Raw genomic sequence first — 18,900 nt, 5'->3', positions numbered from 1 at the left:
TGCTTTCTGTCACCATAACCTCAAAGTCTTAGTCGTATTTTTTATCGTCATTGAACTTTATTCTTCTCTCACACTTTAGTTTTCTTTTTAACCACGCTCTGCTACCATGTTGAGGTAGATGGATCGAATTGAAAGATTTAATATTGTATTTTTAGTTTATTAATATCAAAAGAGCACATTTGGAGCACACCATTTTTCACACGGGGCAAGGACAAGAGAACCACAGACAATCAAAAACAGTATTAAGTCTTATAAACCACAGATAATAAATTTACTTATATAATACAACATGTTTGGTTGTAATGGATAAACTCAAAAACTACTGGACCGATTTTAAATATTCTTTCACCATTAGAAAGCTATATTATATGCAAGTAACATAGGCTATATTTTATCCCGGTGCGGGCAGTAGCTCCCACGGTACGCGGGTGAAACCGCGGGAAAACGGCTAGTGATGAATATAAATAAATCTACATAGTTAGAGTTATGATTAATTTTAAGATAATTGCAGCTTTTTCAAATAAGATCTTTTTTAAGAATGGGTGATTGCATTTTCGATGTCTGGTAGCACTTAATTTTGTAACGGGTCTCTCTGTCTTACTTCAAATATACGTAAGTCGACTACTTACCGAAAGATGGTGTTTTTATAATATTAAATTTTCATGATAATATCATATGTTTTGGTTTGTAAATAATCTATAAAAAACTTGTAGGATGCAAGGAAAAATGAAGCTGCTTTTTAAGGCAAAAATTGGTACCAATAATATACATTGATACAAGATTGATACGAAAATAATACAAATTCACTTAGAGGTTCTAGAAATGCAGCTATTCGACGACAGATGTCTCTAGCAAAAAATATGTTTTAAAGCTAAAATATTACTTACACGTGAAATGTTATCCTATGGTATGTTTGAGTTTGGATCCTGAGCAATTTCTACAATTAATGATAGCGCATTTCATCGTTTTAATCGAGTAACAAATAAAATCTGTTGAAATTGTGGTAAAAATACAACCATGACAAGATGTCAGTTTGATGTAAAGGACGGTATATGGGCGGTGTCCAGCCACGCCTGCCGTGACGTAGTCGTGACGTATTTGACCTACCTGAAGGCGCGTGACCTACCTGCGTTAGGGCATCTCCGATAGATTGACAAACACAAACTTCACGCACACTTATGCTCACATACCTTCGCTAAAACACGGCAAGTTCCTCTCCAGTCGTTTCAATACTCTAAGCTTATATCCCACGAGGAATCATACGCGGGTTTTTGTGCGAATTCCTGGTGTTAACTGCTGAATAAGTTATAGATGTTATCCGCGGCAATTTCGCGGGAAAATGGCGTATTCGGTATGGGAAAAAATTGCGTCCATGGTATGAGTAAATTATGTAGGTTTTCTTGAGATGTGATTTATTATAAGTTTATATTATGTGGATTTCTTTCGTGTGATGTATTGTGAGTATTATTTTTTTAAATAATGGAAGATATTACTTAATCGAGAGAGAGATGTGTGACTCGCAGTAAAGTCTGTTTATGGCAAAGAAAATTGAACATTTTCATAGGTTCGATCACAATGTAGGTAAGTAGCAATACTTACAACGTTCTTTGATCTTTTACACATTTTCAATAATTATGATAGGTAGACGCTCTTTCTGAAATGTCATTTAATTAGTCATAATAATTGTACAAAAATAAATAAGTAGGTATATAACCGCAATAATGACCGTTTTGTATCATTTAGGTACAGAATACCATAATTTTATGCTTCAAGGAAAATATACTTCACCAAACAAATATTCAAAAAATCAGTAGAAAAAGATTTTTGGACGACCTAAAGGAGGTCCCAACAAAAGTTCCCAGTTTCCTTAAACCTATCTTACCTTATCGACGGGCATGGAAGGGCACGCTCGGCACAGGTTCCAAAATGATCCAATCATCTGGGCACGCCTCTAGGCCGGGATCTGGGGGCACTGGTTCACGCCCTTACTGCTGGGGGCTGCTGGGGCATTCGCTGCTGAAATGTAAGGGCGCCTGTTATTAATATATACTAACAAACAAATAAAATAAAAAAATAATAGGTCATTAACATTATAATTAACATTATATAACATTAACATTATAATTACTAACACCTTGTAACCTACCTATGTTCACAGAATAAAGAGCTTTGACTTTGACTTTGAAAAAAAAAAAAAACATGTAGATAAATCATATTAAGTAAATCTGTTCTAACATAATGTACGTTAAAATTAAAAAAATAGTCTCTTTAACAACATAATAATAAATTAATAAATAATAATAAATTAAATTAAATAAATTAATAATTAAATAATAATAAATTAAATTAAATAATAAATTAAATTAAATAAATTAAATTAAAATTAAAAAACTCCTCATCTCTATCCACTAGGAGCGCACCCAAGAGACAGTATTGCTGCGTTGGATGGCAATGCTTAACTTTTGACCAAAATGAATGCCAGCTCGCGGGTCACTTGAAGTGTCAGCAAGCTGAAAGGTACAGTTACCTGAGGGTACTAATATATAAGGGTATGTTGGCTGCGGCTTCGAGAAAGGAGATAGTAGCAGCCTAGTGTTTTACCTTAAACTCAAAATCATTCATTCTGAATGTAAAATAGCACTATTTGAACGTCATTTGCAAGAGATAGCCCCCAAAACGCCCACCCTTCACCACTTCCTAAGTATTTTTGCTGGGAAGAAAAAGTGGTGCAACAAATTCCCCAGCAGCACATGTCTGTCTGTATGTAGGTTAGAAGAACCTTTAGCAATGTTTTATTTAGCGGAGGCCTTTGCCTTGCTGTGGAACAATTAAAGTATTGATGATGATGATAATAATGACGGGAAATAGAATGTAAAGAATGTATTTGAAAAGATAACGTATTAGAATTAGAATGAGTTGTAAATAAGAGTGCAAAAGAGAGTGAGTCAATAAATTATTTAAGGAATACATAGAACTGGAAATTATTTTTTTATATTTAATAATGTTTATAAACGCTCAATTTATTTCTAATCCACATTCAAGTCCACTTCACATCCCTCTCCCCCATATAAGCCTTATTCACGATTCCATACGAGAGAACTCTTCACAGCAATGGGGTTAATGACCCGAGCACAGATAATACATATAGTATATGAGACCATATATCCCACACCATTACGCAAATGCGCAAACCCTAGGAGTATAATAATGTGTTATGTTATCAAAGCTAAGTCAGGCGCTTCCCAAGTGTTTTGGGCTTGAATTTTAATGTGGATTAGGCTAACTTATGGTGCTAGTTGCAGGTAACATGCGACGTCGCCATTATCTTGTGGAATTTAGAGATAGGTCCAGGCCTTGCCAGATTATTTACTGTAAACTCGTGATGGTGGGACCTTCATCATCCTCCGAGCCTTTTTTCTCAAACTATGTTGGGGTCGGCTTCCAGTCTAACCGGATTCAGCTGAGTACCAGTGCTTTACAAGAAGCGACTGCCTATCTGACCTCCTCAACCCAGTTACCCAGGCAACCCGATACCCCTTGGTTAGACTGGTTTCAGACTTACTGGCTTCTGACTACTCGTAACGACTGCCAAGGATGTTCAATGACAGCCGGGACCTACAGTTTAACGTGCCATCCGAAACACAGTCATTGGTGTCTAAGATATACTTAGAAAGTACATACAAACTTAGAAAAGTTGCATTGGTACTTGCCTGACCTGGAATCGAACCCGCGCCCTCATATTCGAGAGGTCGGTTCTTTGCCCACTAGGCCACCACGACTTTTTTTGGGTGGGACATGGTGGGACCTTCATATTTTTATTAATTAGTCCCATTGCTTAGCTTTCCTTCTTTCCTCCTTCCTGTTTGTGAAAACTACATGATAATTAAGGAAATAATTCGCAGTAGTTTCTAAGTATATCGCGACAAGAGAGAGAGACGCATTTTTTTAATGACCCCTCCCGCTGTGGGTTAGCATCGGTGAGGGAGTGTCAGACTTTTACTGACTAAAAATCTATCGTGTTCCGTCGTAGGCCTTTTATGTACCAGGGCCGCGGTAACTCTTTCGAACGATCCCGCTGCCATTGTATTCATACCTTAATCCTTAGATGTATCATGTAGTGATCATTTAGTCCCTTCTCTCCAAATATCTACATAGTAATAAATATAAAGCGAATGTGGTTGTTTGCTTTATTGAACGCTTAACGCGTTCTCAAGAACTACTACTCCGATATGTGAAATTCTTTCAGTGTTAGATAACCCAATAATCGCGGACGCAGGTCAAATCGCTGCAGGATCCAAGTCTTTAATAAACAGCACTACTTCCTACCGTATCCTATCAAAGTAATCTTCTAGTTGATTTAGTAGCAAAATTCAGCAGCCTTCGTCTCGGTAACTTGGCAGCTATCCAACTTGTCTAGCCTTGCAGTAGTGGAAGATGTTACAACTAAAAGTGGATACTGACAGGCTGGGTGCGTTGCAAGCAGGTTTAAAAATAAAATTAGATGTACATAGTTTACTCTATTAAAATATAGTACTTGTGATAGTCTAGTTGTTAGAACCATGACTACTGAGCACGACATTTTCAGCAAAGAGATCGTGGCATATCGCAGTTAAAGATTTTACGCAGTTAATGGCAATAATCATTTTTAGGTTTACATAATTGTGAATTACAGAAGACCCTCAAGAAAATCAAGGCATATCTCGCCATAAATTAGCCTGTGAAAGATACATCAGATTTTATTCTCTTTTCCTCAAAGGATATAGTACCTTTCTACCTATATGGTAGCTAATCAGATTGGCTAAACGTGATTTATAAGGTTCTATTTTTCATTTTCACAAATATACAAGTCTCTCATGGCAAGCACAACATTCCCTTTGCGAAAGTAACTCTGTCTCTCTGTCTGTCTGTTACGCTTTCACGTCTAAACCACCGAACTGATTTTAATAAAATTTGGTACAGAGATAGAGTTGACCTTGAGAAAGAACATAGAATAGTTTTTATCCCGGACTTTTGAAGAATAATAAATTTTGGAAACGCGATATAACCGAACTCTACGCAGGTGAAGCCGCGGGCGGAAGCTAGTAATATTCATAAAATGAACTATAGTAATTACATAGGCATAGCATACATTATCATATTACCCACAAAATTCTAAACTAAACGTCAACTACAGGAAATAAAGTTAGGCACAGGAACGCAGTTTCCATAACGAAGCTAAACTTGTATATTTAACCACTCACGGTTAGGCTTAAACTTTGCAGACTCAATTTAACTGCCGAGTTAACTAGAGTTCAATTTAATCGATAATGCATATGTGGGTTCTTGGTATCGATATTTACTTATAGAGCTGTCTAATTTCAGTTACCATATGGAAAACCTTAATAATTGGCCTAACATTTCCCAACTAAATTAGGGTCAGCTTTCAGTCTTATCGGATGCAGCTATGATGAGAGGATACCTCTTGAAATTTCTATTTTTATCGTCCCACTGCTGGGCTGCGACCTTCTTTCACACGGAGAAAGATTGAGCATTAATCACCACGCTTGCTCAATGCGGGTTGGTGATTTCAGACTTTATAGTCCAGGTTTCCTCAAGATGTTTTCCCCACCCTTTAATCAGCCATTAGTATTCAAGATATACTTAGAAAGCGCAGACAAACTTAGGAAAGTTGCATTGGTACTTGCCTGAAATCGAACCCACATACTCATACATGAGAGGTTGGTGCTTTACCCATTATAGGCTACCATGACATAAGTACTTGTCGTATATTAAGATTGTTTTTTTAATTCTTATCTGGCCATACAGAAGTTACCACAAACACTTCCATAATAAAGATTTCTTCCTTACTACCTGATTTTATCTCTATCTCCGATTTTGCCTTTAAGGAAACTTTTATATGTTTTATGGAACACAGCCAAATGGCTGTACGTTGCTGACTGTACTTTGTGTACGGTCAATCGAAATGACGCATAGAATTACTATAGAGTGTAGCGTTAGCAAAACAATTGAGGGGATTTTTATTGTTTGTGTCTGGAGATTTTTTGTGGCTGCTTATAATAGTGGTTTTATATGTCTTCTCGTGTGGTTTTTAGGACTGCTTAAAACAAAGCAGTTGATTTTCTTTAATGTCCACTAACAGAAAACTGCCAATTTTACAATGAAAAGCTTGGTTCTTTAACTTCCCATTCTAAGACCATTTATTATCCTCATCCTCTTCCCTTATGTAAATATTTTCTTTGTTTATGTGTATTGTGTAACTTTATCTCTTAAAAGTAAGTGCTAGACACATATAAAATTTTATAATAAAATTTTGGGGTTACAGAAACTTATCTCTCTTAGCTCTTCATATTGTACATGCATTACATAAACCTACATGAAAATATAAACATACATAATTTTAAATCTGTGACTTTGCTGAGCAGATTTCATAATTCCCAGATGCTTTAAACTAATCTAAAAATTCAAAACTGTCACACTAAAAAATAAAGTAACGGAGTGAAGAAAGTTTCTTTTCACAGATAAAAAACATGATAATATCGTGATAGTAAATCGTTAGCTGCCGTGCTTCCGTGTTCTAATTAACTAACTAGTTACAGTTGTCAGCGAAATATAATTAACTGGAGTAATTAATGAGTGTACAAGCTGGGGATGTTTGAAATGGAGATTTTATATTTTTTTTTATTTAGTTTTAACCAAGTGCGTTGGACTAATATTCAAATAAGAGGCTAAAGATAAAAAAACATGGTGAACATTTTGAGGGTTCCATAAGTACGAATTTTTCAATTTGTACTTATGTTAGGATCTTTGCACTAAACTAAAAAGGGTCTTATGTGAGTAAGTAATGTATTTTCAAACATTTTTACATTTTAAGTGTACTTGTATCCCACATACCACAGACTAAGACAACACAATCCACCGTGAATCTGCCTAGATGAAGCATGGTCAATGATTATATCAAATAGATTTCAATTTCAAAGTCAAAGTCAAAAGGGTCATCATCGTCCTCCGAGCCTTTATCCCAACTATGTTGGGGTCGGCTTCCAGTCTAACCGGATTCAGCAGAGTACCAGTGCTTTACAAGAAGCGACGTCAAAGTCAAAAGGGTCACTGAACGTAAAACCACTGGTACTCAGCTAGTTAGACTTGAAGCCAACCCCAACATAGTCGGCAAAGGTTAGGATGATTAGAATGGACTCTTCAAAGACTTCCTATCATCATTTGGGATTTGGGAAGTTGAAGTGAAAATTGATGAACTATGATATGAGACCAAAACCACAGTTTCCACCACCACGTCAGGTCACATAGAAGAGAGAAAATCTATCGATTTAGACCCATTTGTCCTCTGACCTATAGGCAATGTTTATACAACGTTGGCGTCAGTTACCAAATGTTTGCCATTGGCTAATTTTGTTTGGGCCAATAACGGTCTTGCTGAGATTCTACGAAAGCGATGCCGCAGTGTGTTTGTGAGTTTGTATTTACATAAATATTTGTATTGTTAATAATGTCAAGCTTTTATGAGTTGCTGAAATAGTTTTATAACATTCTTTGATAACTGCTTTATATAACTTAACTTTAATAATGTCGTGTAACCTTCATACATTTGAAGCTTTAGAACAGATATCGCTGTCCCCAACGAATAATATCGTAACCAAAAACTTAAAATTTTACAGGAAAAATAAAAAACCGTTCTTTGCTTATAACTTCTTAACATACTTACATAGTAACATCGTTGGTATATCAAAAAATGGCTTTTTTTTTCTTAAATATTTATTTGTCATATAAATAAATATTGGATTTATTCTCATTAAGTTATAGCTAAAAATTTATATTACCAGAAATGGAACAAAATTTTGAACCATAATGCACAATACGATTTTATTCATGTAAATTGTTGACAATGACCTACACACAGCAATAGTCCATTGCGATTGTCTTGACTGTAAAGTAGCGATGTTCATTGTAATGGTAACTTATTATAGCCATAGTATTCACTGCTCAAAACAATCTATTGTGGTAACAATATAGGAATAATATGGTAACATACTTTACATACAGGGGAAAATGGAAGAAAATGACATATTGCGCCGACCCCAAGTAATATTTGGGAACAGGGCAGGAGAAAGAAGAAGAAGATACTTTACCGAAATCAGTTTTATTTTTTCTACTTGAATAAGTTTGTAATAACGGTTTACTGAAATATTTAGAGTAAATATTTAGAGTAGAATACTATGGGTAAATTCATTACAAAATGTCTAACTCAAAAAGTAATAGCACGAATCACGTGAAAAAAATTCACAGGGTGTAATCGCACCTCTAGAACAATAATTCCCCATAAAAGCACTTCTATCGTAATAATCGATTACGATATTATTCGGTGGGGACAGCGATATGTAGATGTGTTAATGTACTCATATTCACAAATAGGTAAATAATTTAGCAGGATCCTCTTGAATAGTTTGATCAAGGATAAATACCATTCATTCAAATTGGAACCTTCTCCAAAATTGGAGTCGTTTAATAAAGTTGAGACTACGGTTGAAATAAGGATGAAGATTTTGCCATACTATTGCTGTAAGGAAGTTACGTTGCCGTGCCCTACGGGGTCCATAATATACCAAAACAACATATGTAACACCTTCATGAAACTTATGGAGTTCAATAAAATATTGTAATTGGACCTCAAAATCTAATGTGAGCCATTTGATTCTGGCAAACTTAACCTGTAAGGTAATAGAAGTAGTATAGATATTAAAATCCTTTATTTCCACACAAAAAGATAGAAGAAAATTATGGTTTAGAGTCTTTATTGTTGTGATTAGAAGTTATTAAGCAACGAACAATAGTAGGTGGTCAAACAAGGCTGTTTGTATTTACAGTAAAAAAATATTTCCTGTAATTTCATGTCCTTGAGAAAGGTCAACGCTACATAACTTCGATAAAAGCCTTATCCGACCTTGAAAAGTGACATTAAGTCAATCTGAAGCCTGAAAAACTTTTGATTAATGATGAAGAGGTGGTTAAAATGACAGCCGTAGAGGGAAATTATTAATCCCTATAAAGGTATTACGTACACACAATGACTCACATACATAAAAGTTGTTTTTTAAAGCAATAAATCAAAGCAGAAGTATATTTTCAAACTTCAAATTATTTATTTTACTTATAAAAGAAATTCTACAATGTCTCAAAGAATAGAAAATTTAAGGACATTTTGAAGACCTGGACCAAACCAAAGACCTAGTGAAATATCAGTATTCTGGTGGCTTGTCACTGTTTTACTTTATCCTTTGTTGGTACAATCAAAGAGTTCAACTGACGAATTCTCAAATATATTTTACCAATTTTATAAAACTTAAGAGAGAGTTTGTTGATTTGGACGATCGCTTCCTACCTTAGGACCTACTAAAACAATAAAAATAATCTTTCAGTTTTAGTTTGCCTATTGATCGAGGAAAGATTTTTTTTTTTACCATTATAACCCAGAGCGGTAAATAATGTTTACTACTAATATATGTTTTATTAATTTTTTAATTTTTTTTTTATATCACAAAACCAGCTAATGGGCAAACTCGTTGAAATAATTGTCAGAAAAGCATAAAAATAATACCTAACCATTTTAAAAAGCATTTTCGATACTTCACGCACATGTAAAAACTCCTTACACAATTTAGTGAACAATAAATTGGTATCGATCAGAAACCATACATATTATAGCGCGGGTTCATTGACTTTTTGATAATCCGACGAAGCCAAGGTTTTCCAAAACTTCCCTTAATGACATTCTAATTGAGCCTAATTATCCTACCTTCGGAAATACGGAGTTTTGTTAGGAATTACTAATATTTCAGTCCTCGCAATTAAGGCGATTTAAGTCTGAAAGAATATTAGAGCAGTGCTGAATTTATTATAAAAATAGCTCTTATTAACATAAAAATTGTGTTTGAATGCAGAGTCCTTACTGATAATACCTGTTTCTGATACGAAAGTAATTCTGTCTATCTATCACGCTTTCACTTCAAAACTACTGAATCGATTCAAAATGGTAGGTACAAAGAAAGTCTAGTTAGAACCTGGGAACAAATCTTTTATCCCAGTGAGGGAAGTTACGAAGAAACTCCCAGAAAGAATTTTCCAGAACTTGCGAGTTACCTCTACTGCGGGTTGGTTTATTCCTACCTAAGAAAATATCCCATAGGAATTTACTGTGCCAGTTTAAAAATTTTTCTTTCGTTTTAGTTTAGATTTTTTAAATCTTTTTTGCCGTCAAGATCCTTAGCTTATTTCTTATAACTAAAAACTTAATTAATTGCCATAACTTGACATAAACTCTAGAACAGATGAGGGTGTTTCAAACCACTTTATCTTCCTCTTATCTGACTAAACGTTAAGATTACAACCTAAGTCGACCCAAGATTAAATGATGGAAGTAATGAAATATTACAAGAGATGAGTTAGGATAAGATAGATTAGTCTAAGCCTTTTTCTACGTGAAATAATCAAATAACCTCTCCTGCTGTGGGTACAGCGTGAGACGGTGTCAGACTCTTACTAGCTGAAACCCATCATGTTCCTTCTTAAGCTCTTTATGAACCAGCGCTGCGGTAACTCTTACGGACAATCCCGCAGCCCCGGCTGCCTGATATAAGCAAGAAGAAGCTAAATAGAAAGTATAGTTCTATCGGTCAGCTCGTTAATTTATCTACAGCTACGGCAAACGTCAAATGAATGAGATTGAAGATTTTAAAACTGAAATGACATGTATAAATAAAACCCAACTTTGCTCTAATACCCCAGTCTCAGGAACTCCTAGTCCGACTTGAAATATTATTTCAGTGTTAGATCGTCCGTTTACCTATCGAGCAAGGGAGGACTTTTTTAACCGGGTGCGAGGAGTAGTTCCGCGTAAACCGCTAGCAGAAACATGTCGATATATAAAATAAATTATCGAAAAACTTAGACGATTAAAACACCCAAAATAAATGAACACAAAATCCAACCAATAAATAAAAGATCTTTCTCTAAAGATAACGTAGTACCACAAGGAAGAGATAAAATCGAAGATCAGGGCCTTCATCCGGCCGGGTATTCCGGATAACCGCGGATGCCTTTTGCCGGTTCAATGGGCATTGGAGATCAGCTCAGTGGCGTATTAAAAGGTCCAAAACATAGAGAACAAAATGACTAGCAGAGATGCCATAACAGAAAATCTCCTAAGAAAGTAGCGCGACAAATTACGGATGTTTAGTGCACGAGGAAAGTTACTGTCTTCACTCTTACACGCCTTCTTTGGACCCGACCATTTTTTAAATATCAAAAATCGTCGACAGATATCTCAAAGAAGGACTTCGGCATTGTTCGAAAGTTACCCGCGGCCCTGGTACATACGCGGCCTACGAAGGAACATGATGGGTTTTAGTCAGTAAGAGTCTGACACTCCTTCACGCCGCTACCGAGTTATTGATGATTTATAAAAAAGGTGGCGTAATGGAAAATCTCCTAAGAAAGCAGCGCGCCAAAATGCGGGTGTTCAGAGCACGAGAAACGTTACTGTTTCCATCCTTACACGCCTTTTTTGGACGAACATTTTTACAATAGGTACTAAAAGATGATAGAAGATGTATCAAAGAACCCAAGAGCTTCGTTGTTTCGCTCGTAACTGATTGTTTTGGTGATGCCTACCGTACACATTTGACCTGGAAGAGGGCTCTTGGCCTACCTGCATTATGGCATCTCCGCTCATATTTCCTTACTCCGTTGTCTGCTGATTATCTATAGAAGAGATTGGGTCGATGGTTCTGATAAATTGATAGCACTCAAGTATATAGATTGGCTGGATTTTAATTAGGTGGAATATGATTAGCTTTTTTGTTTATTAATAATTTTATCGTTATTCATAATGTATTTTTGTTACTGTTATTTTTTTCTTGTAGCATTTTAAGGTATTTGTATCCTTTTCTTTTTAATTTCTTATTGTCAGATATAACATACTTTGGTATTTTTATTTATTATCAATCTATCTAAAGTTGAAGATTTATTATGTTTGTTTTACCTACAGCCTACATTAGGTATAGGTATTAATTTTTAACAACCTGAATATTTACCTTTTTTTTGTTAGACAATCTTCCAGCAGTGGATTAACATAGGCTGATGATCATGAATCATAACAATAAATCAACCACTCAAACATTAAACCCTCCTTTTCTAAAAACCAACAAATTCCTGATAAAAATACACCTAACCCTTTCAAAAGAGGCACACTTTAATTTTAAGCCTCGGATACTACATTACAAATATCCGCAACCTATAAATACTCCCGAAACGTTAATTTTGAACATCAATGATATACACAGAGGTTATTGGAATACGAAATGATAGACTGTATATATTTATTTGACAGATATTGTAAACATACTACATTGGAATCTGGGTAAGTCTCTGATCTTTGGATCCGCTGTCAATTCTTGCGTATGATTGGTTAAATAAACTAGAAGCAAATTGGTATGCAACGTGGGATGTGTCAAAAGAGGTCATAGTATTTAACCGACTCAAAAAAAGTAGGGTCTCAGTTTGACCTGTATGTTTGTATGTGTTAATTAACTTTTGGCGGAACCGATTTTGCAACATAGTGTTTTCAGGTGTAGAAAAAGGTTTCAGTTATTGTAGTCGTTTTTTTTATTGTTATAGGTAAGTAGTAGTTTCCACTAGCGGCTTATATAGGGGTATATAGGAAACCGCTTTCCTAGTAAGAATAAAAACTCTATTACAGATCCCGTTTCTTCATCGTTTTAAGCTTTTATCAATCATTGAGCAAGCGTGGTGATTAACAATCAATCCTTTTCCATGCGACGATAAAAAGGCTTGGATGATGATTATGATGAGTAGGCTACAACCGGGAACGAGGAGCGGTGAAATTACATTTGAATGAGAAGAAGGATGACGATGATGATTGTAATGCTGGGATATATTATATTAAAGCCAGGATTATAATACTTAGATATTTAAAAGAATATCTATCAATTGCGGCAGAAGGGGCGTAAAGTATTTTCTTTGTTGGAGGTATAAAATTGATGTTAGGTAAGTAAATAAAAAAAAAACAACTTTATGTAACCTAGTGATCGGTAGATAGTTATTTTATTATATTGTTCTAACATGACTAAGCAGTAATGATAGTAGTAAAATAAAATATTTTATTAACGTACTGTTTCTCAATGCAGAAAATGACGACAAAATTACTGTCGTTTTCTTCGTGATTCATGTTTTCTTGTTACATAAAGCAATGGGTCTTTGTCCGCTAGTTAACAAGGCGTTTCGGCTAAGATAGACTAAGCCTAGATGAACTTTCAAGAACGTAAGTATATACCTACCTTATCTTTACCACCAATTGGATCTCCCTAATCGAATAAGTCGTAAACTCCCATACATTTAGATCATGGCCATTAATATTCCTATGGTGCAAATTAATCCAGCCATATTAAATGGGGTTTAGACCGAAAGCCATCCCGGGGGACGTTAACAAGGACAAGTGACGTCACTATGGTGTCACTAACGGTTTGTGACGTCATCGTTCACATCTCCGCCTCACCAAGATCTGTCCCACTATACATTACACTATCGATTCGTAGGAGAATATTCAGCTTCATACACAACCGGCAATGTATATGCATCATTGAGATTTAATCAGTGGACGGCTGACGGGCGACTGATTTGAACGTGCCATTAGAGTTTTAAATAAAAAATAAAATAAGAAAAAAAAAAACAATGAACGTGCATCACGCTATGGTTCGGAGCAGGCTGCTGAAGCCTAATTTCAGCCTGGGAAAATTGGTGAGTCAGTTTTTTTTTTATTTACACTCAATATGTGCAAAAAATTGGTATTGTCAATATTTTTTGCTCTCTGACGTTTAATTAGCTGCATGGGTGCGCCTCACAGCTGATGCCAATTAACAGAACATTCAGAGTGAAACGCCTTAAAATCACAGGTGCCATAAAAAAATAAAGCAAAAGACAGTAAAAAGCCTCCAAAGACACATAAAACATGATTAAAATGGTGTCTCGGAATAAAAAAGTGACAATTGAACATACAACACTTACGAAATGAGTTTTCCAGCACAAAAATCTCCACACAAACAACAGATTATTGAACGATTGTAACAGAAATCGTATTATTTAACTGTAAAATTAGAATTTAGGATAAATAATCGTATTTTTGTAAAAACGCGAGCGCGATTCGGATGTGTTTTTCGCGCTGGGCACCGGCGTGTTAGGCGACTGCCGCAAACTCCTTGAAAAATCAATAACTACCCCCCGACAGTGGCCTCATGCGGAACTTGCCACAAAACTTAACACTGCTCACCCATTTCCGTATTATGTAACGGAGAGCGACAGAGACGGCTATACTGCCGCCCGTTCGCTTCGCAAACAACCCTACGGAACGCGCCAATAAGCTCGCGCAAGATGGCCGCCTGACGTTTGACGTTTACGCGCCAAATGTGACATTTCTGCGTGTTAATTCGATACAAAATTGTCTTTTCATCGATTCTATTGCTTCATTTCAGTCGTAAAATTGCAAAATAATGTTTCCTGATTAAGGGCGGACGTTTCATGTGTATATTATTGTATTACGCGTGTAATGGTGTTGTAAAAAATCTAATCAATTTTAGTTGACTGTCGAAATTGTATCAAGATGAGAATGGCGATTATATTTTGACAGATAATAAATGTGTAGGTGAGCTGAGGCGTACATAATGCAGGGTGAACGACTTTTGTAGTATTTTACCTTGGTGGTTCTTGTGCTAGTTTGAGCGTTGCGCATTGCAGCTGATTTTAAGCCATAAGCTGCATTGCTGGGAATGTTTTAGGTCATAGTAAGGAAAGGAGCGGAGGAACGCCGTTCCTCCTTCATTATGAATTATTCCTCTTTATGCCTTACGTGTGTAAAGCCGAAAAGCCTCTTTTGTGTTTCCAGGGAAGAATTTCCTTTGTACTTGTGCTATTCAGAGTTTTTGTGGAGCACAGTATTTCGGCCCTTCATATTTTTAGCCAACTTTCAAAATAGAGGATGTTTTGTTTTTCAGTTTTCGTAACATTAATCCTGTCCTTTTAAATTAATAGCTTCTCTTTAAAGTTATTTAACCTTCATAATACTTATTCAAAAAGTTTAATTACTCAACAAACCACTGCATCAATTTAATCCTGCATGATGGGAATCAAACGTATGGCATTTACTGCCCACATATCAGGGTGTTTAGTCTATAAAACACGAGTTTTTATGGCCAGCTAGACTATTGGAATTCCTGAAGGAATTTCTTGAGCACAGCACGCGAAGTAAAGGCACCGTAACGTTCAGTCTGTTATAGTGTTTTCAATTTTATTCAGTCTTAAATCATAGTTTAGTTTTTAGGTCTCATACCCTTAGGGTAAAACGGGACCCTATTAGGTAGATCATAAACTATAAGAAAGTTAGGAATTTCCAACTGAAAACTAGAAGCAAATAAATATTTTAGGGGCTACTATATTTTGTTGATTCTGTAAGGTAGGTGTTACGAAGGCCTTCGTGCGTCAGTCCTATTCGCTTTTGGTAGTTTTTTACATAGTTTTTTCAAAAGATTGCCTATGCTTTGGAAAACGGTTTTGTCAAATTTATGGGTATATTAAATATGTAGTGTTCTAGTTAGTTAGATCCCGAGATAGCTTTAGGGCTCCCAAGCATATCATAGATTAGTGTAATAAAATCACAACAAATTATTTAATAATAAAAAATATTAATAGTAAAATGACCTTCTTAGTAATCTCCTTTACTTTTCGGGATATTTATCAATTCAATTTCCAATAATCTTCAGTCTCTCTACCACCTTTATGCTGATGACCTACTAATTTATAGGAAAGCCGCCTTGGTGGATTTGGCAGATGCAATCGCCATCATCAATAGTGACTTGGCTGTAATATCTGATTGGAGTGGGGCTTACGGTCTTAAGGTTAATCCTTCGAAAACCCAAGCCATTGTAATTGGCAGTTCTAGGATGGTACAAAAAGTTAGCTGGTCACAACTCCCGCACATCGATTTCAATGGCACTACCATTCAAAAACCTAGGTGTACTTATTGACAAACATCTTTCCTGGGGCCTTCAACTACAAGAGGTTAGTCGCAAGGTGCATCTATCCGATCCCTGAGACGACTGAGGAACTTTCTCCCGACTGCCACCAAAACTGCGCTTGCACAATCCCTCCTGCTTCTCATCCTTGATTATGCAGATGTCAGCTACCCGGATCTCACAGAGGTACAATTAGATAAACTTGAGCGGCTTCAAAATGTTTGTATTAGATTCATATTTGGCCTGCGCAAATATGATCATATTTCTGAATTTCGTTCAAAGCTCAAATGGCTTCCTATACGTCTTCGCCGGAATACTCATATCCTGTCTTTACTATACAACATTTTGTTTAATCCCACTAACCCACCTTATCTTAAAGAACGTTTCAAGTTCCTTTATGACACACATACAAAATATCTAAGGTCATCAGAAAATTTGAGGCTGGAGATGGCGATGCATTCCACTAGCTTCTTCGACAAATCTTTTACTGTTCTGGCTGTTCGGCTATGGAATGCATTGCCCGTTACGATAAGACAGGCTCAATCATTAGCCGGTTTCAAGAGAATGTTAAAAAGCCTATACTATTTATAAAAAGTATATATCTAGCATTGACATTATTTAAAGGTATATATGTATTTATTGTTATTATTTTATATATATATAAATATACATGTATATATATTTAGTTTATAGTTTAAGTATTTATGGTAAAAATATTTAGGTGCGCAAAATGCAGGAGCAAGTGTACACTTTGCCTAACTGCCTACCGTATAATCTTTTCCTTCTCGTCTCAATCCATCCTAAGGTTGTCTGGAAGAGATCGCTCTTAGCGATAAGACCGCCCATTATGTCACCTACCTTAACTAGATTAAGATCAAAAATGTAAAATTGGTGTACCTAATAAAGTATATCTATCTATCTATTAATAGTAATTATTCTAAACTCATTATGTAAAACTATTACAATGTCAACATTAAATATAAGGTATTGATTAAGTTATATGACCTAACCTAGGGCGAGTACCTAGACGTTTATTGACATGACCTAAAACCAAACGGCGCAGAAACATACTGAATTTGAAGCTATTAAGGTTAATTTATTCCATCAATATGAATGTAGTACTATAGCTTTGCAAAAGATTTGCATTTTGCTTACTCTTTTTTTGTGGGAAATCATCAAATGACCCCTTCCACTGAGGTTTAGCAGCGTGAGGAAGTGTCAGACTCTAACTGACTAAAACCCGTCATGTTACTTCTTGAGCTTTTTATGTACCAGAGCCCGCGGTAGCTCCTAACACCAATCTCGCAGCCCCGGCACGTTGTTCCCTTTACGATTTGTGTTCTAATAGGCAAATAACTTATGAAGGTACCTATGCAAAGCCACCATATTTTGAAGACTGACATCAAACAGTATTATAATGCAACGGGTTCTTGGCAGTAATCTCTGGTAAAAACCAAAACTACAGACTACTTAATAGTTGCTTTAGTACTTAATCTATCATCATCTTACGAGCCTTTTTCCCAACTATGTTGGGGTCGGCTTACCAGTCGGCGAGTACCAGTGCTTTACAAGAAGCGACTGCCCTATCTGACCCCCTCAACCCAGTTACCCGGGCAACCCAATACCCCTTGGTTAGACTGGGACATTAGTACCTCATCTATGTTCAAAGAAAAAGATGTAAAGATAAACTTTAATTTAAAAAATCCTACTTTGAAGATAAAAAACTTGGTCGTAAGGTGGAGATTCTTTAAACGCTTAAAATTTATTATGAGAGGCCAACACTTTTACGTCATATAAATAACTTGGAAACCAAGGCTGGCTGTGAAATGCTAGAGAAATTATGAAGATTGCGATATAAATATTCGTTGTAGTTTTCATAAAGTTGTAGCAGGGTAAAGTAGGTACCTTCATATGAAATGAAAAGAAATGAACGAAGGTAATATGTTCTTAAGATCACTAAAACTTAGAATATGTGTAAAAAGGTATTTATTATAAACCGATAAAGATAAGAAAAAATAACAGACCGACTTAAATAAAAATAGAGCGATCTGTCCTGGCTACGCCTGTCTTTTACTGAATAGTTCCGTGTAATAGTTTTTGAGTATATCAAGAACAAACAAATACCTAGACTCGGCGGAGGACTTTCCTAATTGTGAAAATGTATATGGAGTCTCTTGTCGGTTCTTCTCCGTGAAACCAACTCCTTGAACCCGTGGAACTAGCTTGACATTTCATATTCATATCATTTATTGCGTTCCACAAGTTTTACATGGTGTTACAAAATAAGCTTACAGTTACGTACATTTGTGGACCCTGTTAGGGCACATCAACATTTGGCATTTAATGCCAGTATATTAAAAAATACATTTCGAAAGAGCTCTTACAAAAACTTATATGAAGCAAATTGAGTGATTGAATAATTTTCTGACCTTAACGGTACTGACATCCATGTAGCAACCTGCGCACTTGACGTACCAGGGTAGTTAGGGTAGCTCTCTCGAACAATCCCGCAGCCTAATATAAGACCTTTATTATTTTCTACCTATTTCGCGAAGCCTTTCAGGTGAAAACACGTTATTTTCAGCCTAAGTTACGTAACTAAACTGCGCTATTAAGAGTTCAGTTAACATAAAAGGAAAGGTCAATGGCACAAAAGTCTATTGATCGTTTCAATGTTAGTTTTTTACTGAGAAAAACTGAGTTTAGTTAAATCGACGGGTTAGATGACATCATTCGCAAAAAAGTGTCTGTCTTCTGAGAAGAATAAGGGGCAATCTTAGCTAAACAATTTTAAATACTGGTCCAC

General features: G+C 35.8%; 2 protein-coding genes across 7 annotated transcripts in view; one reads left to right on the top strand and one right to left on the bottom strand.

The window, feature by feature from the left end:
• Positions 1-14,386, bottom strand: part of LOC124642744 — a 100,836-nt gene extending 86,450 nt beyond the window's left edge. The window contains exons 1-2 of one of the 4 annotated variants that reach the window (XM_047181369.1): positions 14,095-14,386; positions 1,883-2,016 (exon numbers count right to left, since the gene is read on the bottom strand). In XM_047181369.1, the coding sequence (XP_047037325.1) occupies positions 1,883-1,939 (57 nt within the window). In that variant the 5' untranslated portion in view covers positions 1,940-2,016; positions 14,095-14,386. The remainder of the gene's footprint in view (positions 1-1,882; positions 2,017-14,094) is intronic. The other 3 variants (XM_047181364.1, XM_047181365.1, XM_047181368.1) reach the window with 3 other exon arrangements.
• The window catches only part of LOC124642743 (muscle calcium channel subunit alpha-1-like), a 79,075-nt gene continuing 73,839 nt past the window's right edge, over positions 13,665-18,900 (top strand). For 2 of the 3 annotated variants that reach the window (XR_006985810.1, XM_047181361.1), the window contains exon 1: positions 13,665-13,827. Coding sequence is in view for 2 of the 3 variants with exons in the window: in XM_047181361.1 (XP_047037317.1) it covers positions 13,762-13,827 (66 nt within the window). In the remaining variant the exon portion in view is untranslated. The remainder of the gene's footprint in view (positions 13,828-18,900) is intronic. The other variant, XM_047181360.1, reaches the window with a different exon arrangement.

Source organism: Helicoverpa zea, chromosome 25, assembly GCF_022581195.2.
Source record: "Helicoverpa zea isolate HzStark_Cry1AcR chromosome 25, ilHelZeax1.1, whole genome shotgun sequence".
NCBI lineage: Eukaryota > Metazoa > Arthropoda > Insecta > Lepidoptera > Noctuidae > Helicoverpa > Helicoverpa zea.
This window is presented reverse-complemented; position numbering and strand designations above follow the sequence as displayed.